Raw genomic sequence first — 27218 nt, forward strand, 5'->3', positions numbered from 1 at the left:
TTGCCTGAAGAAAAACATCTTTCTCCACAACTAAGCAACAATTGGCCATTCAGTGCGTGGTAAACTGGTTGCCAAGAATGCAAAAGAAGGATGTAAAAACTAAAAAAGGGATCGAAACAAGCCCTAGAATCTAACTACATTAACTCCATTACACTTTGTGGCTTTTTCCTCCACTGTGTGTTTGTTTTGTTTTGTTTTTCAAAGTCCTAGGGCATTTCATGCTTATCACCAGCAGTCAGAAATTCACAGATTTCAATCCCCTTCATATCTTAATGTCACTTTTGCAAATGCCACTTCTGCAAATGCTGTTAAATTAATGTCAGAACTAGTACTACATTTTGTAATTAACCATGTATTTTTATCCACAAAAGATTTTGTTTGAAAAAAATCTTTGAGGCAGGATGCAAATTAAAATTGGCAAAGAAAACCCCCCAAAGCACTTTTGCACCTTGATAATGCTTTTCCTTGTGTGTGCATGAGAGAGAATAGCATGGATGTCTCCTCCACCCTTCAGCAGTCACCACCAATTCAGCCTATCTCAAATGCTGCAAACCTCAGGTGTTCAGCTAAAAAATCATGAAAAAAAATTTAAAGCTGCTTTTTCACTTCCTGCTTGTGTGGGATACCCTGCAGTCACATTATCAGGCTCCTTGGCTGTCATAAAAGGTATAGCGTAATTTTAAAAAATGACCATGAATTTCTTTTTATGTTTCTAGCAGCTGTGTGGCTTTAACACAACACCTATAAAAACAAGGCCTGAGATAGAATAATAAGAGTTGGTGTCCTCTTGGGGACCTTTTGGTATATGAAAAAGGAAGTTGATTCAAAACAATGCCTTTGGTCCTTGAGGAAGACGGGTGGGTTTTTATTGGAACAGGATGCCTACAATGTTCTTACCCATTAGCTGCATCACCATATTGAAAACTGTATAAGTATACTTCTTATTTTAGCTTACTCTGTACCCATGTGAGCAGTTTAAAAACAAATTAAACAGACTGTAGGGATCATAATATATTTAAATATGCCACTAAAATAGCACCATCCCCAATAAAAATCATTTACTAATTTTTTTAAAAAACACAGAATAAAAAAGATACAGTATCTTAAAGAAACAGAATAATAAAATCAACAGTAAAAATGCAAAAAGCAACAATAATGATAACAATAAATGATATGACAACCCAAACAGCAATAGAACAGGGGTCTATTTATTCCTGCTACCCTTCATAATAGAGTGTGCATGAACCCTGTATTTTTTTTATGGCATAGGTAGCCTCCCCATGTTTAACTCATTATTCCTGCATCAAACAGAAAGGAAATCATGTATCTTTAACTCAGTTACATATTAACATTATCCCACCTTCTTCTTTTACCACATAACATTTTATGTCAAATGCTTAGCTATAGATGTTTTAAGGTCAGGCACTGAGGAGAACTCCTCAGATAAGTCAAGGGAAACAGCCATCGTATCTACTCATCATGTGATTTTTGCCATGTTAGATCAGCTTGTGTCACTAGTTTCCTGCAGTTTAGTGCAGATGTCCTCTGACCTGTTCATTTTTATCAGGAAATTACTTTCCATGGCACTCTCTTGCAAGTAACATTGCTATTTCCCAAATATCTACCTTGATACTCACATGGAGTCCTATATCAACTTTCCAGTACCAATTACTATGTTTTGTTCTTTGGCACATGTTGTTCTCACAATTGGCCACCACCACATCATTATTTCCATGAGGAAATCATTTAAGTATTATGAAATATGGCAGCTGGAATAGAACAGGCACAGAACTTGAGAAGCATAATTGAAAGGAGTTTGCTTTGGTGCTCTCAATGGGAACAGTGTCTTGTTCAACTATTGGCTTTATTTCTTTTAATTTAAACTTTGTAAACCTATGTAAGCATTTTAGATTGCCACGTACCTCTCAAGGATGCACCTCCTATTGTTTATGTTATTTGTGATAGCATAGACATCCAGAGGCATACCAAACCATTTTATTACTATTCAAGATTATCGCAGTCCACCATATGGTTAAAGAGCAACCCACAGTAACTATTAATGGTAATAAAATAGCCCTATGTGGTTTCAATTATATCACCCTAAAACCAACTGCATCTTCACATGTAACTGTTAGGTTTGTGGTGTCCTAAGTGTGGAATGAAAGGGGGTATTTTTTTGCTCCATTTGGATACCACATACAGTCTGTTTGTGCCATAGCATTTCTATTAGGAAATCTGAATGCTTTAGTGACATATATGTAAATGAACGGTACCAGCCAAGGAAGCTGAAAGAGTCACCAGTTTTGACAAGCTACCTTATTTTACTTATTTATTAATTAGATTTTTATACCGCCCTTCCTTACGGCTCAGAATGGTTTACATATAAAGTCACATGGTAGTACATGGATCAACCTATGTATTATTATTTTATTTATTTATTTATTCAACTTATATACTGCCACTTTGCGGTTCACAGAATAAAATGTTAAAAACCAGTAAAATTCCATAAAACTCCATAAAAAAATAAGTAACAAGTGGCAACAACATCTAATTTATCGATCCTTTCCCTTCTTGTTCAGCCGGAAGCCAAGTCTTCTTCCACCAGGGAGTGGGTACAGATCTACTAAGCCTACTAAACGGTGGGAAGGGGTCCTAGTTGGAGTGCCGGGGTTCTGCCCTGGCCTCAACCATGTGCCTGGTGGAAGAGCTCCGTCTTAGAGGCCCTGTGGAAAGCTGACAAATCCAACAGGGCCCTTAGCTCTCTTCATTCCACCAGGTTGGGGCCAGGAATGAAAAGACCCTTGCCCGGGTTGAGGCCAGGCGAACATTGGGACAACCGGTAAATTCATACCGCAGAGCGAAGAGTCTAGCAGGGGGCATAAGCAACCAAGCATATAACATAGAAATAACATCAACCAACAGTGGTTCTAAATTAACATAATTTAAATGGTTTTGATGAACAATAATATAACAGGAATGACAACTTAGATAAACCTCCCTGAGAGATCAGTGGTTCAGGCCATAGAGGAGGTGTCTGAGGGGGACCTATGGATGTTATAGGGTTGATCAGTCTAAGGCAAATGGCTGGTGGAGGAGCTCCCTTTTGCAGGCCCTGCAGAATTGTGAGAGATCAGTCAGGGCCCTGATCTCTTCAGGGAGCTTGTTTCACCAGGTGGGGGGCAGAACAAAAAAAACTCTGGCCTTTGTTGAGGACCAATGTGCCTCTTTGGGGCTAGGGATCACCAGCCACTTGGCGGTGGCAAAGCATAATGTTCTTTTGGGGGTATAGGCAGAGAGGGTCTTTCAGGTACACTGGGCCCAGGCGTATGGCCTTGAAGGTAAGAAACAAAACCTTAAGCCTGATCTGGAATTCAATTGGGAGGCAGCTGGGTGGTTGAGGTATAGGCTGGATGTAGGATCTCCATGGTGTATTGGTGAGAATCCTGGCCACAGCGTTCTGAACCAATTGTAGTTTCTGGATCAAGGATAAGGGTAGGCCTGTGTAGAGCAAGTTGCAGAAGTCCAGTATAGAGGTGACCATTGCATGGATCATTATGGCTAGGTGTTCTGGTGCCAAGTAGGACACTAGTAGCTTGGCTTGGCATAGATGGTAGAAGGCCTGCTGCACTACTCTCGTGACCTGTGCCTCCATGGAGATGGAGGCATCAAGGATCACATCCAGGTTTCTGGTGGAATGAGCTACTGCTAGATGCACTCTGTCCAGGTTGGGTAAGTGTACCTCGTTGCTTGGTTCCTTTCTACCCAGCCACAGGACCTCTGTCTTTGAAGGGTTGAGCTTCAGACAACTCTGCTTGAGCCATTTCGCCACTGCTTCCAGACATCTAGCCAAGGTTTCTGGAAGGGAATGGGGGTGGTCATCCATAAGGAGGAAGAGCTGGGTGTCATTTGCATATTGATGGCAACCCATCCCAAGCCTCTGCACCAGGGGAGCAAGAGGTTGCATGAAGATATTAAATAAGATACAGGACTGCTCCCTGTGGGACTCTACGTGTGAGCTGATGATGGACCCCAGAGGAAGATCAGCCATTTGAGGGTTGTCCCAGGCGGTGAGCTTGTGATCTACATTGTCAAATGCTGTTGACAGATTTAATAGTATACGCAGCACTGACCCGCCTCATATCTCATGATTAGGGAACTAGAAATTAGCAATAACACAACATGGTATCAATGCCTAAAACATGTATGTAGACATGTCCTGTGTAGCTAGATTTTATATATATTGGTGAGACTCCTTTATTTTTAGTGTAGTCAATTTGTTCAAAATAACTCAAAATGCAGTCCTTTAGTAAACATTGGTTTTACATTTAGGTGGATAGCCATGTTGGTCTGAAGCAACAGAGTAAAGTTTGAGTCCAGTGGCAGCTTTAAAACCAGCAATGTTTATTAGATGCACACAAAACCTAATACTCAGAATTAAACTTTGTAAGTCTTAAAGGAGCCACTGGACTCAAACTTGATTCTATTAAGTGCTTTTATCTGTCTAATTAAAGAGCAGTAGAAAAATATGTCCCCCCCCATCTTTCAATGCACGTTTGTTTACTTCTTGAACAAACTAGTACCCCTCCCTTCCTCCAAGGAATCCAGGGTGGCATAAACAAAGCTTCCCATTTTATCCTCACAGTCCTACCCTGTGGGCAGTAGGTTTGGTTATTACGAGTTGTCTCAAGGTCACTTGGTGAGCTTTGTCTGGATACAGAGAAATGAACCTAAGTCTCCCTTGCCTGAACCTCTTATCCCCTTAACCATAGTACTCCCACATCATCTCTCGTTTATGTGGTAAGGCTCTAGTCCGTCATTACTTCCTGATAATGATGCAAGGCAGAAGTAAGAAGGGTAACTTTTATTTAAACAACTCCTTAGTGAGTGTGACTGGGGAGCCTTTGTGTTAGACTGGGTGCGTTGCACCTTTCTCCTAGATAAATATGCCTCAGTTCCATATTGTCTAAAGCTATACATATATACTTTAAGAATGTAAAAATATAGATGAAACCCTTAAGGGATGGGTCTGTCTCAAATGACACAGACAACAGTTCCGCTGCTTTGTTTTGCGAGGCTTCTTTTTCTCAGAGCTCTACAGGCTTGCCAAGGAAGCCAGGAAGAAAACAGCCACAAAGGGGCACAGCCACCAACGCTGATGCGACAATATAAACACGTTCGTCTTTAAGGGGCCACACCCCTTCTGACTTTCGCCAGGGAGGAGGCAAGAGACCCCTGCCTGCCCACCCCGCTGCCGAAAGGGAGAGGCGGGAACGACGGAAATAGGCGCACTTCGCTTTGATCTAGGGAACTACACGCAGGAGCAGAAGCCAGCAGCGGCAGCAGCCCGCCCTGGCCCCCGGTTGTTCTTCTTTTTCGGTGGGAGGGGGAGGAGGAGGCGAGACTAGGCCGGGCCTGAACGCGGCGCGTCCCGCCTCCCTCTCTCGCTCATCCAGTCAAGAGCCAGGCGTGCTCTGCTCGGCCCGGCATTACGCGTTCCCTCCAGGGCCACCCGCAGCTGCCACCGCGAGCTCCGTCACAAACGGGCTCCTTCTGCGCGCCCTCGGACTTTGCCTACGCGCTTGCCCCCCCACCCCCCCTCGGCCGCAGCTGGTTGCGGGTGTCTCCTCCTCCTCTTCGGGAGCCGTCGTGCTGGACTAACGTCGTGTTGTGTAGGGCGTGCCTGCGGCTGCCGCGCAAGGATATTTTGGAGGGGACGGCGGCGGCAGCAGCAGCAGCAGCACCTTTTGGCTCTCGGATTACAGCTGGCCAGGGCGCCGCTGGAACTGCAGCTCGGTGAGAAACTGGGAAGGGGGCTGTGGCTGCTGGGGAGAAGGGGAGGGTGACTCATGGGCCGGGCAGGATGACCCTCTGTGTCTCGTGACCGGCGGTGGGAAGGTGGCCGCGACTGTCTTTGAGCAGAGTTGGGGAGAAAGTTGGCGCCAGCCGCTGGACAGGTGGGCGAGAGAGCAGTACGGGCCATTTGAGGACGCACACAAGGTTGCCCCTCACGCTTCTCTTCTGTTTTAAACGAGTCCACGAGCTTCCTGGCCAGAGGTTGAGCCGCATTTGTCATCTTGGAAAGCCTGTTGGCTAGGGGCGCTTGTCAGTGTGTGGCCGGAACGCTTGTGGCAAGCGCAGAGGTGTGCCGCCCCGGAGATTCACTCCGCAGTTCTTGTCGTTGTTTCTTGAGACGTCGCCTGCTGTTGTAGATTGCATGGCATACATAGTCTTCGCGAGCATCGAAACGGTGGTTTATTCGCCTGGAGAGTAAGCGGTCCCCGCTTTTCCATAAGCGCGTTCGGAGTATTCACAGGTGGACTCTTGGGATTTCGGCCATTGATATTATGTGAAGGTTTGGAGCGGCGTGGGGTGGTGGGGGTAATGAGAAATAAATGCATCACAGTGAGGGACAGGAATCTGTTTTTGAGCAGTTGTTTCCTATTGCATTAGAGGAATTGTTTCCAAATGCTTTGGCGATTGGAGATTTTAAACCTTTTCCAAGAAGTCCCTGAAAGGGCCTAGAGTGTATACATTATGACGGGAACACTTGGATGTCATTTACACACAAAGAGAGACCAGGGGTGGATGCAGTTTTTTGTGTGTGTTTGAAGTTTTCCATGTTTATTTTCTTAGTCTAGTTATAGGGTTGTTCTCTTGTCAATTTGAAACATTTCGTCCTTGTCCTCCCTGAAAAACTCTTCTGACTGCAGTACATTTGTAATATGATCAATTATTGTACTGAAATTATGATTTATTATTAGATAGACATATCTGAAGCACTCTGAAAGAGTTACTATATTAATCTTTTGCAGTCAATAAAAAGTCTCGTGTCATCTTTAAAATCAACTATAGACTGTACTTGTTAATGCTTAAGATGCCACAAGATTTTGTTGAAATTTCTAGCATCTTAGCATTCAGCATATTGGTGGCTGTGAAGAAGTTAACCAGAACTTGTTGATTAATCATGTTTGGGGTCACCCGCATGCATTTGTGTTTCAGAAAATGTGCTGGTGCTCAACCATTTTTAGCAGCCTCTGATATTTGGTGGAGGAGTCTGGTCATGAGGCTCAGTTTTTATGGAGCTGTTGGCACCTGTGAATTTAAAATAACTACTACTTACCAGTGAGCACTATCACTATATAACATGTGAAAGGATGTTAACATTTCCCCTTATCATGTGCCTAAGGAGGTAGTGAGCTCCCCCTCACTGGTAGTCTTCAAGCACTGGCTGGACAGATACTTACCTGGATGCTTTATGCTGATCCTGCACTGAGCAGGTGGTTGGCCTAGGTGGCCTATATGTTCCAATCCAACTCTCTGCTTCTTATGTTTTGTTTTTAAATAGGAAGCAGGCAGGTATTACATATGTGAAGAGTGGCTATGTATATTCTTACTGATGAAGTTCAGGAAACACATTTACATTGTTTCACAGTGAGGATCACTGAAACTTACCTGTACAATAAGCAAATAGATATATTTAAGTGATGATAATGTAGGCATTAATTGGTCAATAATTTTCTAATAAATTCACTGAAAGAAATCTCAGTTAATCAATGCTTCTTATAATGTTAGGCACCATTAATAGAAGATTGATTTTGATATTTCTGGGTTGTATTCCCACAGGAACATGTTCACAGTTGAAAATGCAGATTGTTGTTGTATCAACTCAGATATGGCCAACTGCTGAACTTCAGAAGGATCAGCAGCTCTATGGCTGTGACTTCCGTGGCCAAACAAAATTCTTTCAAAAACATTGGTCTTGAGCCTAAAAGAAGTTCTTAAAGACTGAGTTGCTTTAAAAAATAGCAATGGTACCATAGGATGGGGAGGAAATTGCCAGGTGTGTGTTTGAAAACATCTACCGAATGTGTGTGTGTATATATAAGCATACCCCAATCTAATTACCAGCTCTTTTCTACCTGGGTAGTGCCGTATGTCACCTTAACTTTTAATTTCTTGATTTTTACTGCTATTCTATGTTTTCAGTCCTTTAGGATCCTGTATGCAGGGACAATTAGCAATTATGCTAAATTTGCAAACTTTATTAAAGATTTGTAAGAATCTAATGTGGCAAGGCATGGGAGGAAAAAATTAGGTTATTTCCTTTTTGACTTTAAAAATATATCATTTTAAAACTGGAATAAAATGAAGTGCAATTTAATATCCTTGGGAGCTGATAATGAAAACTTGCTTCTTAAAATAACACTTGCAAATGGACATGCATTTCTTGATCTTGTCCAAAAATATTTGACCGAACTTGAAGATAAGGGTTAAACCTACTTCATGCCAAGGCATTCTGATAAAACAGTCATGTTCATTGTGACTTTGTCACCGTGACAAACAGAACAACGCCCCATAAGCCAGCTTTATAGCTTCTGTGAGCCTTGCTTGTTGACTAAGTGTACCCAAGTTTTATCACAATTCCATCAAATATAGTTTTAATAGAATTACAGTGCAATCCTAGAGTTAAACCCTTCTAAGGCCATCAACGTCAATTGAATTTGAAGGGTATAAACCAATTAGTATTGCGCTGTCAGGAAACCCACATTAACTGTACAAATATTACATTAATTTTATCCGTGTTATAACGGAGTCTGCTCTTGGTCTCCTTGCATTGATAGCAAAACTGCAGATAGATATAAGCGTACCAGACAAATGTTGGGGCAAGTGAAGGTACTACGATTGTCATCTGGGATGGGAAGATCATGGATCTACCCCGCTAAAGTCTCATAAAAATCTGCAGATGGGCTCATTATTTTTTGTAGCTCATGTTTTAAACAAGTGGTAAGGATCTTGAGAATACTTTTTATCAAAGAAGATCACTGAAGAACAGTGAAATATTTTAACAAATACATTTAATTAGGATGGAGTGCTGGTTACAGTTGTGTTATTGGTCTCTTAAACAATAGTTTTATTGTTAAACTGCCCTGTTAAAACAAATTCCAAGCTATTTGTTTCTTAACTTAATTCCCTTATACTATTTACACACTATAATGTGCCCAAAGTGAGGCATATTTTAAGGGCTGAAAAATGTGTTTCTGTTTAATCGACATGCATACTAATTTGAAATTACTGTTAACGAGTTACTGGAAATACTGCTTTATGCATGCATATGTATTCAGTAGCCTGTGATGACTCTGTATTATTAAATTTAGCTGTCAATATAATTTTGAATTATTTATTTTAATATGCATATTTCAGGCAGTGAGAATAATATACCTTCTGTTAAAAATGCAAATAAAAATTCAAGAGGGCCACCCTTTAAGGAAACACTGAATATGAAAAGGAGCAAAAATAAAATTGTTTATAAAAATCAGTATAAATATGTGATATATTTAAAAATTCACTATATGCATAGGAGACATTACATTGAGGTCAGCACCATCAGCCCTTGCTGTAGTTGTTTAAACTGAAGTGGAAAGCTGTATGCCATGGATTTAAGGGCATAGAAAAAGTGCACTGGATACCTCCTAATCTTTTAACCAACTAGTGTTCAGAGGGTGCAAATGGTGTGGGTGAGAGGGACCATCTTCTGTACATATGTGAAAAAGTTACAGAGCACTCTGGAGAGATTACGTAAACTGTTTGTCGAGCAGGTAATCTGTAATGGAGTTTGGGTGCTCAATATGTTTTGTGGCTGAGTGGGAATTTGAACCTGGATTTCTGTACATCACGGGAGCTCCTCTTGTAGTCCTGTCTCTGAGCTACATCTGGTGCACCTAAAGCCTTAAGTCTAGTAGACTTTTCATGAATTTTAGATATTTTTGTTCCTTTTTAAAAGATTATTTTTGCCCTTTGAAAGACAGATCCAAATACCATATCACACTGTGCTGGTGAAACTCTTGGCACTTTGAAAGGAGGGCTCCCTGAGGCATGGACGGAGGGGCATCTAGACCTAGATTTGTATTGCTCTCAATCTAGGTTCTTGGTGTCAAACTGTAGTTTTCTATATATGAAAGATCTGAATTTGTCCTGTCCTATCTAGATTGTATCATTAATGAAAAATGAAAGAGTTCAGTAATATTCATTTTTTTTTTTTAGAAAGTTTTTATTTTATTTTCCAGAATTGAAGAGTTGAAGACAGTAAGATACATGCAATCTACATTGTTAATACAGAGAAGGAGAGCTATACTCTTCATTTGATACACTTGGTTCCCCATTTTTAATCCCTTTTGTAAATAGTTCAGGTAAGGGCCCCATTGTTCTTGAAAGACCTCTTAGTGTCAGATTGACTATCTTGGTAAGATCAGCTAGTTTATTCACCCAGTCTTCTGTCGAGGGTAGTTCTTACGTTTTCCATTTCTTGGCCAATTCTAGTTTTTCTGCCGTCGTCGCATAGAAGAAGAAGCTCTGTATGTGGGTTAGGAAGCACTGTGGAAAAACATTTTGGTTCCCTGTTTCAATCTTAAAAACCCTCTTCTCTCCATTTAAGATTATAAACTGGCTACAATATTATGGACTTTTACCCAAAGCTTATAGACTTTTTATAGACTTTTTCACGTTTGCACCACATTTAAAAAGAGAAGTCTACCTTGTTACCATCATTTCAACATTTGTTTGCATAGTTTCTGATAGTTTTAACAATCATAAACAGTTTATACTTAACGTAGTCCTAGAGCCCTCCACATTTTCACTAGAAAAAGGGAAAAAGGAAAAAAAAGAATAAGCCTGCTTAATTGTACAGAAAGGAGAGAAACAAATATGTATAGGTATACATTGTTAATACCAGAAATAATAAAATGGAGTCTTCATTAATTAATAGAATAGATTTTTCGTTAGTTATATTTACACCTCCTCAGTTAAAAACCTTCTTTTAGTTATGCATTAAGTTTAGGCTGAAAGTCACTACAGAGATATGCTAGATAATTCAAATTCAGCTATCATAGGAAATCTAAAACCCCACACTATAATATAAGCCCATTCCATTAGGTGTCTCCTTTTAGTTATGCTTTGATTTTGAGCTAGTAGGCAGTGCGAAATTAGGTTTAATAATACAGATTCAGCTTACTTAAAAGATCTTAGACCCCAGATTAACTTCTTAACTAGTTATATTGCCTATATGGCTGCATACAGGAGGTAAAAGAGGAGAGGAATTTCGACCACTGTGTTGCATTTCCATTCCCCAAGCTTCTTAAGGAGGTCTCATTTCGAGGCTTATTACGTCTTGTAGCTCCCGTTGACTAATGTTCTGTCCTATTGGTCTTTGGCTGGGAAAGTACAGTTGTAGTCTTTCCCTCGAAGTATACATCGATAAATCTTGAAGCAGTTGTACCTCCTGGACTCCAATATCAGTACAGATGTTTTTCCATGAAGCTCCTTTCAATCGATTGCTTTCACCGCAGATCCATATGTCTTTCTTGTGTATTGTTGCTTTGGAGTGGCTATATATCTTCTCAGGTAGGGTGTCCTTATCTGAGCTGCAAGACTCTGACATCCCCTTTTCCATCTCCATAATTTCAGATTCCTCTTCTGCTGGTAATTTTCCATCTTGTTTAAAGCAATCATCAGCCACTACCATTGGTTCATCATTCCTGTTAGAGACTTCTTCCTTAATGCCTTTAAACTCCATGAGCATATTTTTAAGTGAATATTCATGTATGATGTCTTTGTGTGGGGGAATGTTTGATCATAAACAGAGGTCTGTTTTTGTTTCATTCAATAAACACATCTTCTGTTTCTATTTTTAGATGAGTGACTTTGGAATCAAGAACATGGATCAGGTAGCACCTGTATGCAACATGTACAGAGGACTGCTCAAGGTGAGTTCTGATAAACAGACTTTTCCTCCCTAATGGGCAATTTAATCCCTACTTGAGGTATAGCTCTTGTACAAAGTAGATTGGAACTCTAGAAATTCAGTTGCAACTGAAAATAATTTTCTCCAGTGTCATTGAATTCAGTGGAAAAAGAAGTACAAATATATTTATAGTACTATTTTACTATGTTCTATTAATATTAGAAATGAAATAATAAAATGGTTGTAATTTTTATTTGTTCTGCAAAATTAAAAGCCAAATGCTGGTTGGTCATTTCTGAGAGAAAGCTGTAGGAAAATATCATTAAATAATCAATTATTACAATGGTTAGTAGCACTTTGACATACAGTTGATGATATTTAAAAATCTGAACATCTGAAAAATTATATTGTTTGCTTTGACATCAACTTAACAAATCATCTTTCTTAGGGGCAGTTGTATTTGATTGTAGTAGTAAAATTGCAAAGGAATAGCATTATTCTGTTGTAGCAAAATAAATCAAAAGTCTAGTGACACCTTAAAGATGAACAACATTTATTTCAGTATGAGTCACAAAAGCCCATATTGAAATATATGTTTCTTGTCTTTAAGGTACCATTTGTTTTATAATGAACACATGAAACTGCCTTTTACTGACTAAAACTATCACTACATCAAAGTCAGCATTGTCTATTCAGACTGGCAGCCACTTTCCAGAGTCTTAGGCAGAGGTTTTTCACATCACCTACTTTCTTAGCCTTTTAACTGGAGATGCTGGGGATTGAACCTGGGACCTTCTGCATGCCAAGCAGATGCTCCACCACTGAGTCCCAACCCTTCCCCTTAGTGAAGTATGAAATTCTTTAAAATCTAAAACTTCTATTTTGACAATAAATTTATTATGTTTTGAGGTGTAATTAGATTTGGGAGGGTATTAGTGGAACTCAACAGGGTTACTAGGGGGATCAGGTTTTGTGATTTTATGGTTTGTTGTGAACCAATGCAAGCTGGCTGGCCTGGGATGGGTGGTCAATTAGTTTAATAATAAATAATAAGTCAAGGAGACTAGTTTTTACTAAACATTTTGCTAGAGTCCTTTCATAGTAGTCTGTGATTGTCCCACTGAAAAAACAGAAATGCAAGTTCTCAGAGAGCTACTGATAGGATAACTTTTAGAAATTAAGTAGCGCATGTCTTAACTGATTAATAAACTGTGAAGGAATTGATGCCACTTAGCTACTCAAGGAATGGTATAAATAATTTGCTAAGGCTAAGGTGGGTGGGCTAAGTCCAGGATAGGAAACAGGGGCCATTGGCCCCTTGGCCCCGGACTGACAATCGGAGGGGCCAATCAGAAGGTGCGAAGCGCCTTTAGATTGGGCCCTCACCAGGACAGACCAGAGTTACATCCAGTCAGCCCAGCCAGGGGCAATCTGGAGACATCACTGCCAGTCTGCTCCTGACCACCGCAGGGAGAGGAGGTTAGTAGGGCTGCCAAGTGGGATGAGAACAGAGGCTTGGACAGGCTGCGCCAGCCCTTTTCACCCCAAGAGTTTCCTAACTGTCATGTCCAACTGTAAATTGCCTCAGAACCCTGACAGAGCTGGCAGGAGGCTGGTGAGTGTGCTCCCCCCTCCCTTCAGGCCTGCTGGGAAGGAGCCTTTAGCAGCCCCTTACTAAGGGAGGGAGGTGTTTCCGAGAGCAACGCAGGGGAGTCTGAGGGCATGGGGGTTGACATTCCTTTTGAGGGGGGGAGGATTTCTTCTGCCAAACGGCTGACAGGGAGGCCATAGAATAGCCCCTTCTCACTTAAAATACTGCTCAGACCGGGGGTTAGACACAACCAAGCCATGTTTCTTTCTTCTTTGCAACTCTCTGCAGATTTGAGGCCACTGCACAGTATTATTCTCCAGATGAAACAGGATGCTGTTGTGGAGGTTCTTTTGTCTGCTGTTTCATCTGCACAACAACCCTGTACAGTAGGCCTCAAGTCTTTCAGTTCAACAACGACAACCTGTGTGGGAGGCCTTAAAGGTTTCTTCTCTTCCACAACCCTGTCCAAAGTAGTCCTTTCTGCCTGGGAGGGGGGGGGGCTGATCTTTATACTAGGAAGATAAGCTGTAATTCCAGGACCTCTCCAGGCCCCACCTGGAGGTTGACTACCCCTGGGTTGGAAATATTCCTCGAGTTTTAGAGGTGGGACTTCAAAATCGTACAGTGCCTCAGAGTCCAGCCTTCAAGGAGGCCACGGGTGCGCTTCTGGACCCTGGGGAAAGTCTGCACTGCTGCTGGAGGGGGGGGGGGAGGAAGCCTCCCCCCAGCTCCAAAAGCACACCTAGCGCTGTTGTATTTACAAGTACAACAGGCTTGGCCCCAAGTAACAACATAAACCATAGGTGTCTTATAGCAAATGCTTATTAGCCAGGGCTATCTCTAATAGAAGACTAGGCACAAAGTATGTTAGAAGTACAATGGCTGATTCACATTAGCCTGCAGGGAACAGTTTCACCTTCAGGATTTGTGTACTGTTTCTGACTGCTATGGCATAGGGGGGGAAATCCATTATTTCATGGACCAGTTATGGTTCATGTGACTGGTAGGCTTTATTCCATGTATGGCTTTAAACATACTGACTGTACTGTTTAGTTTCATGTTTAAAAAATGCAGAATGTTTGCAGTACAGCATGCCTTTTACTCATTCTTTGGCAGCTACATTTTTCCAGTGACTCAGTATAAGGGTCACTTATTTACACAAAACACAGGAGTTTCCAGATTATGTTGAAAGTACTCGGCCTTTCCCCCAGGTATTGGTGATGACTCATCTTTTAACTGTTAACACTAAAAGAAATTATGTTGTTAGAAGGCCCGACAGCTGGTTTATTATTAACCATTTCATTTATACAACAAAGAGCTCAACTGATTTCCTCAAACTGAATTTTCTTAGTGGCATAATGTGTACATGAATGGTTTCCTTGTTATAGACTAAATTGCTTTGACTTTCTGATAGCCAGTACTTCAAAATGATCAGTCATTGGAGGCACATGTCTAGTCTAGCATTACAAACCTAAGTGTGTATATTTGCAAATAAATCCTATTAAGTTTAATAGCAATTACTACCTAATAACTGTGTTTAGGATTGCATCTTAAGAGTGTGGCATACTTTTGTGAACTAAATTATATTAATAGCAGTTCATTAGTAAATGTGCCAAAATTGGTGCAAAAACTTCTTCAGATTTGTGATTATAGTAAATAAAAGAGGTGAATAATTTGCCTATGAGGGAAAAAAAAAGAGAGGCAAAAGAAATAGTACTGGGGAAGTGTGGTAGATTTCGTCACATTATTTGTTGAACTGTGTCTTCAAACCTGAGGAAGCCATCAAGTTAAGAGTAATGTAAAAATATTTTACTAGGGTTCTTTTGTTATTGTTAAACTGGAATGAAACTGTAATCTTTCTGGCTTCCTACTATTGTCTCAAAAGTAGTAATGGTCTGTGATCCTGTAGAAGAGTTTGGGGTGGACAGCTGTGTAATTTTGTTTATCAAATAGATTTTTATACACATTAGATACAAATATAGAAATGCTCATGTACTCTTAACAGTATTGTGGAGTAATTTTTTCATAGAGTTATAGTAGTATTTGGTTTTGCTTCTTGGGAATCTATTGAAGGAGAAAAATAATTACAAAATAATTCAGCTATTACCTTGCCTTCTAAGTATGCAATTAACATTATATTTAGATTCCATTAAATGTCAATAGCATTTGAATGTCAAACTGACTGTGGTCTCTTACAGCTTCCCTAGTTCCTTCCTCTCTACCTCTTAATATAACATTATATATTTGTAAGCATTAAAATGATAATTGTATCCTGTTCAGTTTGCCTGCAATCTAGAAAAGAAAACCTAGAATTCCTTAGAATAATAATGCTAAGGTTAAGAGTCCTACAATAATGATTAGTATTGGAGGTCTACACTAGTTTCAGAACACAGACATGAGACACCTCCATGATAAACTTATTTCCTAGGGCATGAGAACTTGATTAAGAATATCACACTTGCTTTGACACAATACTTGAACAATACTGTGGAAGTAAGACAATGCTTACTTGAAACCTTTTCTCAAACTTATTTTTCAGCGCCAGCCTGCATTTGATAACTTTGAAGGTGCAAACTCTTTGTTTACCGGATATTTTCCCTCATTAAATGAAGATCAGACGCTTCAGGAAGTACCAACAGGCCTTGATTCTATTTCTTATGGTAAATGCCAGTTTTATAAGTGTAGCAGTTTTATCTTTCATGTTATAGAATTAGATACCCTGACAAGGTTGAGCTATCTTATTACCTACATGAGAAATTTTTGCAGAAGTTGCCATTCACAAGGTTCTACACTTAATGAACAGAGAAATTGTTGGTTGGGTTCGACTACTATTCATTTCAGTGGGGCTTATGTGGTAAACTTCTTGATGAATAGCACAGAAATGATATTTGCAACTATTGTAGTATTGCTAAAATTAAGAAGTATGCAATCAGATTTGCATCTTGTTATTCTGAATTCATGGATCCTCTGTGAGGATGTTGTTTGGTGTGCACAAAATAATGCTGCCTCACTGGTTGATTTTTAGCATTGTAATTAATGAGAAAACTATTCCAAGTAAATGAGCTATGGGAGTGCTGAGGGGAAATTAAAAAGGTAGCAAAAAGGCAAGAGAGAAAAGGTGAGGTAGAGCCATGCATTTATGTGTGTGTGTGTGTGTGTATTGCATTTCAGAGTTTTAAGCATTCAGGAACTCAGTGAAATAACTTGAAAGGAATGTAGAAGGACATTATTCATCCTTAGCCAAAAGTGAAGAAGTGGAGGTGTCTTAGCTTGTCAGGGACATCTTTCCCTACACTCTCATTGATTGCAAGCTTCATACATAGTGAGGCTTACGATAAGCCTGGTAGAGCAAGGAAGCTGAGGTTTGCATTTTTGGATTCTGCTTGGAGGCAGAAAAGTATACAAGCAGCAGTCTAACTGATGAAATATATCATAATTTATAGTGATGTCTGAATGGAACTTGAATGCAAAACATTTTGCCTGCTTTTCAATCATGTCTCCTGTTCTGATGTCATTTATGAAGCTATACCATTGCATAAAATATGTCAGTATGACTTATTAAGGTAGGGATAGGTTTGAGCCAAACTTCTTTTGTTTAGTTTGTCTCCTTTGCTGCTAAGCTGTTATTTTTTTTCTTTTGCTTTTTCTATAAGCATTAGAGTAGATTTTTCTCCCTTGTCTCCCTTATTTTTCAAAGCATTGCAACTTTTATGTATTTCAGAATCAAATGGCTGCGAATTGCCACTCTTAACCCCATGCAGTAAGGCTGTGATGAGTCAAGCCTTAAAAGCAACTTTCAGTGGCTTCATCAAGGAACAGCGCAGACTGGGCATTCCAAATAGTAAGTGACATGCTGGAGGACTCTAGTGGAGAAGGGAGATCTCCCACACACCTACTGGCCCCACTCTTTGTGTCTTTCTACCCCTTTCTTCATTTTCTGCCCCCTCCGTTTTCTACTCCCCACCTCCAGCTTTTTCGCTCTTTCCTCTTCTCCCTCCTCTCCTGATTGCTTTTTCTACTTTCTCTCCCTCCTCAGTGCTGCTGTTTTTGCAGGATTTTGTTGTAGCTCAGTAAGCTTCCTCCACTTATAGGGAGAAACCCACTCTCAGTTGTTTCTGTGATGTTTTTGGATTATGGATTAATGAAGGAAGTCACAGCTTTCAGTTTGCAAGACCTGAGCAAGGCTGTTTAATGAAAGGACATTTAATTAATTGGGTTGTCATTAATAGGGTTGTCAGAAGTCAGAAGCAACTTTATGGCATGCACACACATGCATCTGCACTCTAGGGTCATTATTCTGAACTAGATATATTGTTTTCTTTCTGAGGCACAAGATTGCTCTGCTTCTTTAGTGTCCTTTTACTAGAAGTTTTATTGTTGATAGACAAGGTTATATTCTCTGCTATACACTAATGTTAAGCAACACTACTTTTAAGTAAATTCCATTGACCTCAGTTGGGCGTTGTCAGATGAGTGTGTCTAGTATTCTAGCCGTAGGTACGTGTAAGTTGAGTTTAGGAAGTGTTTCTTAATATAAGAGTGTTCAAATGTCTGTGGCAATCAATGGGATAAGAGCCAGTAAACTCAAACTATCCTCTAGCAGAAAGATAAGGTCTTTTACTACCTTCTCATAATGTTATGTTCCCATAGATCCATGGTTATGGACTCAGCAGCAAGTGTCTCAATGGCTTTTCTGGGCTGCCAATGAATTTAGCTTGGCAAGTATGAACTTTGAGAGGTTTGCCATGAATGGGCAGGAGTTGTGCAATTTGGGAAAAGAACGCTTCTTGGAACTTGCACCTGATTATGTTGGTGACATTCTGTGGGAACATCTGGACCAGATGATAAAAGGTAAATGAGCCAGATGAAACTGGTGTCAATATCTCTGATGTAGATAGGGAGAGAAAGAATAAATCTGTAGAAACTGGGACAAATTTTGTAATATCTCTTATAAAATCCTAAAGTATTTTTTTAAGTTACCCAAAGGTACTAGGCCAGTGGTTCTCAACTTGGGGGTTGGAACCGCTTTGGGGGTTGAATGACCCTTTCACAGGGGTCGCGGCAGGACAAGCAACTTGGCTGGGGGGGGTGCCATCCACACAACAGCCTTGCGGGGTAGATTGAGATAGAGCGTTCATCTGTCTGGAGCAACGGAAAAGAGTGAGATTGGCATGGTAGGACAAGAGGCAGAACCAATTTATATACAATCATGGAACAATGGATCTTCACACCATTGGTCAGTTTGGGTTTAATTTCTGTGAAAGAACACTTGCGTACTTTTATGGTTGGGGTCACCCCAACATGAGCAACTGTATTAAAGGGTTGCAGCATTAGGAAGATTGAGAACTACTGTACTAGGCTATAACTATCTTTGCTTTGGGTACAATTAATTTCTCTCTTTTATGCAAAGTAACACCACAATGCTGAAGAATTCCAATCACTTTTGGCTTCTATGAAATTACCCACATACATACCCACATACATACTTAGCTAAGCTTTGTTAGCCACCCTCTCCCATTGAAATCAGTGGAAAACAAAGCTAACTGTGGCAGAATAATATCCCAAATTAGGCTGCAGTCTATTAAGTCAGACTTGCCCTGTCAACAATTCTGTTAGTCTGGAAATCCTGGACTAAACTTAATTCTGTGGAAACCTTTCATATTTCTGTGGTACAGGTCACATGAAATGTTTAATGCATCTAGCAAAGTCACCTGCCCAAATGTACAAAAATAAATGCTTGTCCTGTTTTCAGATAATCAAGAGAAATCTCAGGATCAGTATTCAGAAAACTCTCATTTCACTTCATCTCCTCACTGGGTCAACAACAATTTGTTAGGTAAGTTATGTTGGTGAAAAGTAGAGATACTGGACTGAAATGAAAGAAGCCCAAACGGGAAGACAATACCCACTAGCACTGTTCTACCAAACACATGTACAAGGGTTTGAGCAGTGCTTTAATAGTAAGGTTCTATAGCAGTTTTCATGCTGCTTAAAGCTCTTGCCCAAGTGTAATAATGTCTTTAGATTGTTTCATCACACAATACTATAGTGTAAAGAATAAAACGACTTCTGTGTGAGTGGCATCTTTCACATTCAGAACAGCACTTTGAATTCAAGTCATTGACTTTCCTTTGGATATCATTGGATTTCTGATCTCATAATTGTACTGTACAGAAAACTTATACAGGGTTGCATATATTCTACATGAAAACAAACTACAAATTATCTCTAAGCAGAGCCTTTTTACATAATATGTCCAGGGCTTTTGAGTTGGATTTAATCAGAGTATCAAATAATACAGCATGCATACCCTCCTTTAGTTGTATACATTTTGTTGTTGTTGTTGTTGTTGTTGTATGTTACTCGCCTCTCCCCGTAGGCTTGAATCAAGTTACACATAACCCAAATAAAACCCCCTATAAAACCCCATACGTAATCCAGCAACACAAAAACAAAGATGTGGTGGGAAAACAATAGTAAATAACTATTCATACATGTTGAGTAGAACATAAGAAATGTCTGATATTAAAGCAGACAGTAAAGAAACATAGTTGTAGTGATTGATACTTCTTGCATATGGCTTTAGTGATGAATGAAGTCCAGAATCAGCTTCAGGAAATGCTTTGAAATGTGGAAATTATAGGAAACTAGTATCGAAATCATGAAGAAGCCTCTTTAAAAACATAATAATTACTATGCTCTTCACCAAATATGATAAACTTTTAATATTATTATTATTATACACTACACAAGAAATAGCACTAGGTCACATTATTACTTCATCTGTCTTAGTTTTCCAAAAAATATAAAGATAATTAACACCTGTGTGGTTTAGAAGGGCCATGGTGTACGGACAGTGATGAGCTTGTGTGAAGATCATAAATGTGTATAGGTTTTTCTCCACTGAGTGGTATACATTTTGACTGAATTGTATGTAAATACATTTTTTTGTATTTGTATTTCCATGTGTTTCTGTGCTGTATAAAAAGTACAGTTCTAGTATCTGAGGCAGAGACTGTAGTCAAAAGCAAATGTGTGCTTGTTTTTTAGGTGGTAGCATGGAGCAGGCACAATATTGTGCTCAAGTGTCCAGCTATTCGAAAACCCTTAACTATCAAAAAAACAGTCTTCTGAGTGATTTATCTGTGGGACCAAATTTAGTTAACCCAGATCAAGAATTCCAGATGTTTCCTAAAGCACAACTAGAAGCACTCAATGTGAACTACTGCTCTGCAAATCAGGCCTTCACAAGAAACAATTTGAATTTAACGTTAGATAACAATGGTAAGATTTATATGACCTTTTACATGCTAACAACTGTTTATAAGAATGTTACAGCATAGAAAAGTTCTGTTATTAAATGCAAACAGTTCAACAAAGCTTCTAATGTATGCTGAAGTTACTATACATATTCAAAATTGCAGGAACTATTCCTTTTCCAGTTTGGTACCCCATTTCACCATGCTACACTTAGCCACAAAGCATTAGTTTTAAATTTAGGAAAATAGAGAAGAATCTTTTGAAGATCTTCCCAAAAGGGTTTCATTGGCCCAATGTTAAGTTTCATATATTGTTTTCTGTAAAGCAAAATATGTTAATGTTCTAAAAATACTTGGATTTAAACAAGTATCAGTGACCACAGCTTGATTAAACTGCCTTAAAATGGATGAATTCCATTATGATAGCATGCAGCTCCAGTACTAGGTTGTCTTCATGATTTATATAAACTTGATGATGATTGTAAACTAATTAGTCTCATTAGTTTGTGAAACTGAAGTGTGGGCAAAGTTTTCATTTCCCCGTCTTTTCACTTTTGTTCTGAGTATTTAACTTTCCTCAAGATCCAGTTTCCTGACCATTAGGAAGAATAAGGAAAAAGCTGAACAAAATCCTCCTTTACTTATGGCTCTTTCCCCCTCCTTTAAGATAAACCTAGAGACAACCATGATTCAAGTGACAATGGCACAGGAAGCTATGAAGGCTTAGATTCCCTGCTGCACTCATGGAACAGCCAGTCCTCCTTAGTGGATGTTCAACGTGTGCCATCCTATGAGAGTTTTGAAGAAGACTGCAACCAGTCATTGTGTCTGAACAAACCCACAATGTCCTTTAAGGACTACATTCAAGAAAGGAGTGACCCTGTTGAACAGGGGAAACCAGTTATTCCAGCAGCAATTCTAGCAGGGTTTACAGGCAAGTATTTACAATACTTTTCCAATCCTTTTTTGCCTTTGAGTTTGTTGCCCCTTTCATTCAACTGATGACTTAATGTGCCCTGAGAATGAGTGTTGATGGGTAAATACTTCCTAAATATCACAAATACAACCCGCTGAGGGTCCAAGCATTGAATTATTTCAAATCAGGATATGCATGTAAAATAAAAATCAAATGAAGAATTACAACCAGCATTACATCCTTATCTGTGTTTCAAAGGCATGTAAAATCAGATAATTCAACATATTTGACCTGCTCTGTAAAGACTGTCTGTCAAATTCCACTCAGCTAGAGAACATTTTAAAGCTAAACCCTATAGTATGTTTTGTATGCATCAATCTGGAGCTCTGCTTTCAAACTGCAGCTTTGAACTCATCTATTCATATGTTGTAAGGAATTCCAACATATTTTTTTTAATCCCTGATACTTCTGGTACCAGTTTTCCTTTAATCACAAAGACTTTAAAATAAAAAAAACATATTTTATAATTTATTTATTTATGTATTGCCCTTCCCTGAGGCTTAGGACGGTTCTGAGAGCTAATTTCCTTTGCATAGGAAGCCATTCATTATTGTGTTTCAAAATATTTTAACTCTCTATGTTGCTTTTGATAGGTAGTGGGCCTATACAACTGTGGCAGTTTCTTCTGGAGCTTCTAACTGACAAATCTTGTCAATCATTCATTAGCTGGACTGGAGATGGATGGGAATTTAAACTAGCTGATCCTGATGAGGTTTGTAGTTTAATTGTCCTGAATAAAACATGCATGATTCCTATTCTGTGGGGGCATCTGATATTCTGTACTCTGTCCATTGGTATAAGAAGCAACCTAATTGTGTGTAGTCATGGCTTCAGTTACTTTTTTATTTTGCTTAGTTGAGCATAAATCTAGATTGATGTAGTTTGTGTCCCCCATTAGCCAGGCATATGAAAACTGTATTTATTGTAGTTTTTAAATGAATTACAGTATTCCTGAGACTTAATGTAAGATTCATTGTAAAGACAGTCTTAGAACACCTCTGAGACAAGATAGGATCACTGTTCTTTGGAGACCCACAAATTCTACTGGCCATCGAGTGGTTGCTACAGTTCTTTCTATAAAATGTTTCAGGATAATAGCTAAATCTCTTAGAATTCTCTTCAAATATTTTTTAGTTTTAGTATGACTTTTACAATTTTATTTTTCCATTTGTATGTCGCCCTTCTTCAGAGGGCTCGGAGTTGGCTCCAAGCAATTATAAATTGTAGAAAATTACTGAAAATCAATAAAATCATCAGTTTTAAAAATATTAATATTAAAAGCAAGTCTCAAGATTTCAAACAGGTCACCTCTTTCTCTTTTGAGAGTAAGGGGCATATGAAGTCCATCCATATTGTTGGTTGTAGATGTTAATTTCTAGATTAGGTATTTAAAGGTTTTATTTTTGAAATAATTCAGAAGCCAGAAATGAAATCTTTTCCCTGGTCTTAGAAATGTCCCTAGTATTATGCCTCTCTGTCCTGTAGTTGGCAGTTCAGAGGAACTGATTAGCCACTTTATGAGATAGGATGCTGGACTAGATGGACCATTGGTCTGATCTAGAAGGGCTCTTCTTAAGTTTTCATGGGCTGGACTGTCATCTTTCAGTTTTGAGCTCATATCGTTTACAGTTGGCATTAGCATGTACATGAATAAAGGTGCTTGAAGCTCATGGCATTTGGAAGGCCACTGCAGACTACTTAAAATACACAGATTTTACGGTGTATTAACTAATTTTTCTTGTTTTGTCTTAAGGTTGCACGGCGATGGGGCAGAAGGAAAAATAAGCCCAAAATGAATTATGAGAAGCTGAGTCGTGGCCTGCGCTATTATTATGACAAGAACATCATTCATAAGACCTCAGGGAAACGTTATGTATACCGATTTGTGTGTGATCTACAGAATCTGTTGGGATATACAGCAGAGGAGCTTCATGCCATGTTAGGAGTGCAGCCAGACACAGAAGACTGAGCGTTGCACCCTTGTGTAATTTTGACAAACTACGTGAGAACACGCAAACTGTGAAATGGGACCCTCTGCTGCAGTCGCTGGTTTTATCTTCTGACTGTTTGGAGTGGTGCAACTGTTACGGACCTTGAAGTAATTCTGATATGAGGAGAAGTGGAAGGAAAGAGAAATGGCCTTTACCGCATTAGGCATAATAGCTTCAGATCATGCTGTATCAGTTGCTTTGAGCAGCTTGGAGGTCAGCACAGTTCCCAGCTGTACTCTGAAGATATGAAGTTCTCCAGGGTGTAGTGAACTGGTTTTTTCACACTGCCATGTAATTAGGGGTGTTACCCATACCAAAGGCTGATAAGCCCTGAGAATTATTAGTTCAAAAGAAGGGGGGAAACCACCACCTTACAGTAGCAACCTTACAGGTGTTACTTTTGTGATTAAGACAAAAGGCTAGACATCCTTTTTAAAAACAGGTAGTGAGATGACATTGCATTTGGCATTCTCTCAAGTATATTATTATTATTATTATACAAAAACAAGTTGTGTTAGCCTCAGAATTTTTTGTCAAAGCCAGTGAAGCAATGGAAGAGATCCCTCACAAGCAGGGAAAAATCATACCATTTCAAAATCTGTATATGTGTGTGAGTGTGAGTGTGTGTGTGTGTATATATGTATATATATGTATATATATAAGCACATTCATATGATGCTCTGGCAATTTAATGCTCTTATTTAATAGATACTGTAATTTAAGCTAATGTACGTATCTGAAAGAGGAAGAAAATAAATGTTTCATTTTTGGAACGGCAGCACTTACAGCACCCTGCAAGTTTTTAATCTGCTGGTTAATTGTGTCTGACAGACTCCACGAATTCTCCCTCCCTCCTCCCTACGAGACTAATGTTCTGGGGCAATAAGATCCTCTTTGATTTATCCTCTGAATGAGATTGAAAACACTGTCTAAAATATTTATTAATAGCATATCTGTTTCAATTCTATGCATGTCCTTAAAAAAATTGTATACATCCCTTTTTCAGTTAATAGTTCTTTACTCCTGCCATTATCCATAGCAAATTATCTTGATTAAAGTATGAATTCTATTTTTGGAAATAATTCTGATTTCTTTTAAGCAAACAAGAGAAAGATATGTAGCAGCTATTTTTACTGCCAAAAAGATTCACTGAAACAAATGTAATTTGTAAGAAGCTTATTTTTATCTATTGACTGAAAATTTAAACGTACAGTGTGTGGTTTAAAATTAATTTTATTAAAACTTATTAAGCAAATAGCAGCATTTGTATTTACTTGCCTTATCTCAAAATTTTAGGATTAATATATTTGTTGACACATCTTTAAGGTTTCAGTAGTTGATAGGATTTGGTCGATTCACAACAGTACCGGTCAAGTTGATCTAGTGATTTCTTATGGGGAGTAGAGTCAATACACAGAAAACTCTTATCAGCTGAAAAGATGATACCTTTTCAGTCAAGGTTGCAGCTCTATGTTTACGGTACTTAGGTAGATCTACTTTCTCCATAAAACTGAACTGAGCAGCCTATACATGCATAAGAAGGATGTTCTATAAGTTAAAACAAAGGTTTTATATTAATGAGGGAGCACTTCAGTCATCAACCTCTTCTCCCCCTACTTTTCTGCCTGTCACTCTTTCTCCATCCTGTCACCCTATCTTTTAATCTGCCCTATTTCTGTCACTCTCCCTATCCCATAATTGTTTCTGCCTCCTATCCCACCACTTTTTACCTCTGCTCCCATCTCATCACTCTTTCTGCCCTTTTATCCCAGTACTCTCTGCATCCCATCTCTCTTTCTGCACCCCCCCCCCCGTGAGACTTCCCCCTCATAGCCACTTTTGACAGTTTATTAGGTGAGCCTATAGGAACTCCAGGCCAACAGTCGTCCCTCCCCCTGCTGCTCTGCACCTCATTCGGAGCAGCTCCAGGCAGGCCAGTAACTCCCCCCCCCCAACACACACGCACGTCTCTCAGTGGCTAGTGGCTCACCCAGAGTTGCTTTCAGTGACTCACCTGGCAAGGTTCCGGCAGCAGCCACCAGTTCATCCAGGGTTTTTTTTTAATTGGGGGGGGGGAGATTTAAACCCCTTTGTTGTTTTTCTGTTTTTAATTGTTTGGATGTTCCTGCAAATCTAGGGGTTCCTGAAGTTTGCCAAAACATCTGTTTAGGGCAAGGGTGCCAGCCATTTGCAGATTTAAATATCCATTGTTTGGGGATTAGATATTTAGATTAACATGCAACCATAAATGGAGACTAGACATAGTGGTGTGGAATCCTGGTTATAGAGGCATTTAGTTCCACCGTATTTCCTGTTTCTAGAATGCTTTTAAGATAAGCATATTAGAGTCCTCATTTGGTCAGCATTTACAGAAGGTGATGATAAAAGGAATTTTTGACCTCTCAGTTATACCTCTATGACCCATTATGCACGGGGTTTTAGCGCACATTCGGGGTGGAATGGCGGCGACTAAAATCACCGATAACGCACGGTGCCGGCTGCAACCGGCCGCAGCTTCGGTGCATGCCGCCGAAAAAGCCGCGTTCGCGAAACGCGGAAGAAAGCGCAGCTTCCGGGTGACCAGGGCGCAACCAGAAGCTGCGCCCGGATCGCCGCGTGCATAATCGGTTACTCTGGGTTTTGCCGCTGTCACGCCCCGCCCCGTGCATAACCGGAGTGCGTCGCGTCTTCCCCCTCCGCGTTTTCCATGTGACCCGAAATCACCGTTTTGGCGGCCGTGCATAATGGGCCTGTGTGAAGCATTTATCTTTTCATGATCATGCAGTCTTCCTTTTAGCAGCTATGCAATTTTTGCCTACTATGCCAGACATGTGACTGGCAAAAACAAAGGGGAAAGTGTATATTCTTATACATGAAGGGATTCTCATTGCAATTCAGTGCACATGTTCTTTATAAAAGAATATGCCATCTGATAGGAAGACCACAACTTCACAGCTTATTAACACTACCCCCCTTTGAGATTTGTCAATGCGTAGATCATCTGAGATATTTTTATTGGGGTTAAATTCCTGCCATTTCACAGCTTCTGTTTTCTTTCCTCACTTGCTTTAGTCTGTAAAAAAAATGGCATAGAACCTCATGAGACCCTGCATCACATTCCTATTCAATCCAATAGATGTACTCACCTCTAGTTGATTTCATTTCTAAGGAACTGGAGAGGGGGACAATATACTAGAGAGGAGGAGCCCCCTGTTCCATGAAGAATGCAGTTTAAGAAATAGGATGCTGCTGGAATTGTGTGATGAATAATAGACATGTACACACTCTACAAAGAATTACTCAGTGCTACTGATGTCAGAGTTGAGCCTCTTGTGCCGCAGGGTGGTAAGGCAGCATAAATGCTGTCTGAAGCTGTCTGCCCATGAGGCTGGGAGTTCAATCCCAGCAGCCGGCTCAGGGTTGACTCAGCCTTCCATCCTTCCGAGGTCAGTGAAATGAGTACCCAGATTGCTGGGGGGTAAACGGTAATGACTGGGGAAGGCACTGGCAAGGCCACCCTGTATTGAGTCTGCCATGAAAACGCTGGAGGGCGTCACCCCAAGGGTCAGGCATGACTCGGTGCTTGCACAGGGGATACCTTTACCTTTACTGATGTCAGAGGCAGTGTCCAGTGGGATCCCATGACAGCCATGTATTCTTTTAA

The 27218-nt window shown here is 39.9% G+C and overlaps 1 protein-coding gene across 4 annotated transcripts; it reads left to right on the top strand.

Annotated features, from left to right (window-relative positions):
* Positions 1-5391: 5391 nt before the first annotated feature.
* Positions 5392-24809, top strand: ETS2 (ETS proto-oncogene 2, transcription factor). 4 transcript variants are annotated; one of them, XM_077342708.1, is made up of 10 exons: positions 5392-5793; positions 11688-11759; positions 15868-15988; positions 17050-17169; positions 17979-18179; positions 19081-19164; positions 20379-20612; positions 21255-21525; positions 22161-22275; positions 23317-24809. In XM_077342708.1, the coding sequence occupies exons 2-10, from the start codon at positions 11688-11690 to the stop codon at positions 23530-23532; spliced, it is 1434 nt and encodes a 477-aa protein (XP_077198823.1). In that variant the 5' UTR covers positions 5392-5793; the 3' UTR covers positions 23533-24809. The 4 variants fall into 4 exon arrangements, with proteins under 4 accessions (XP_077198823.1, XP_077198824.1, XP_077198826.1 ...); XM_077342709.1 differs by lacking the exon at positions 5392-5793 and adding an exon at positions 5876-5954; XM_077342711.1 differs by lacking the exon at positions 5392-5793 and adding an exon at positions 6088-6267.
* The last annotated feature ends 2409 nt before the right edge of the window (positions 24810-27218 follow it).

This window comes from Paroedura picta, chromosome 6 (genome assembly GCF_049243985.1).
Source record: "Paroedura picta isolate Pp20150507F chromosome 6, Ppicta_v3.0, whole genome shotgun sequence".
Classification (NCBI taxonomy): domain Eukaryota; kingdom Metazoa; phylum Chordata; class Lepidosauria; order Squamata; family Gekkonidae; genus Paroedura; species Paroedura picta.

Excerpts from the sequence above, each read along its gene's own strand:
- ETS2 (XM_077342708.1), top strand. The coding sequence starts at position 11,688 with ATGAGTGACTTTGGAATCAAGAACATGGATCAGGTAGCACCTGTATGC. Across the intron at positions 18,180-19,080 it reads TCTGGACCAGATGATAAAAG|ATAATCAAGAGAAATCTCAG; the intron begins GTAAATGAGCCA and ends TCCTGTTTTCAG. Across the intron at positions 22,276-23,316 it reads AACTAGCTGATCCTGATGAG|GTTGCACGGCGATGGGGCAG; the intron begins GTTTGTAGTTTA and ends TTTTGTCTTAAG.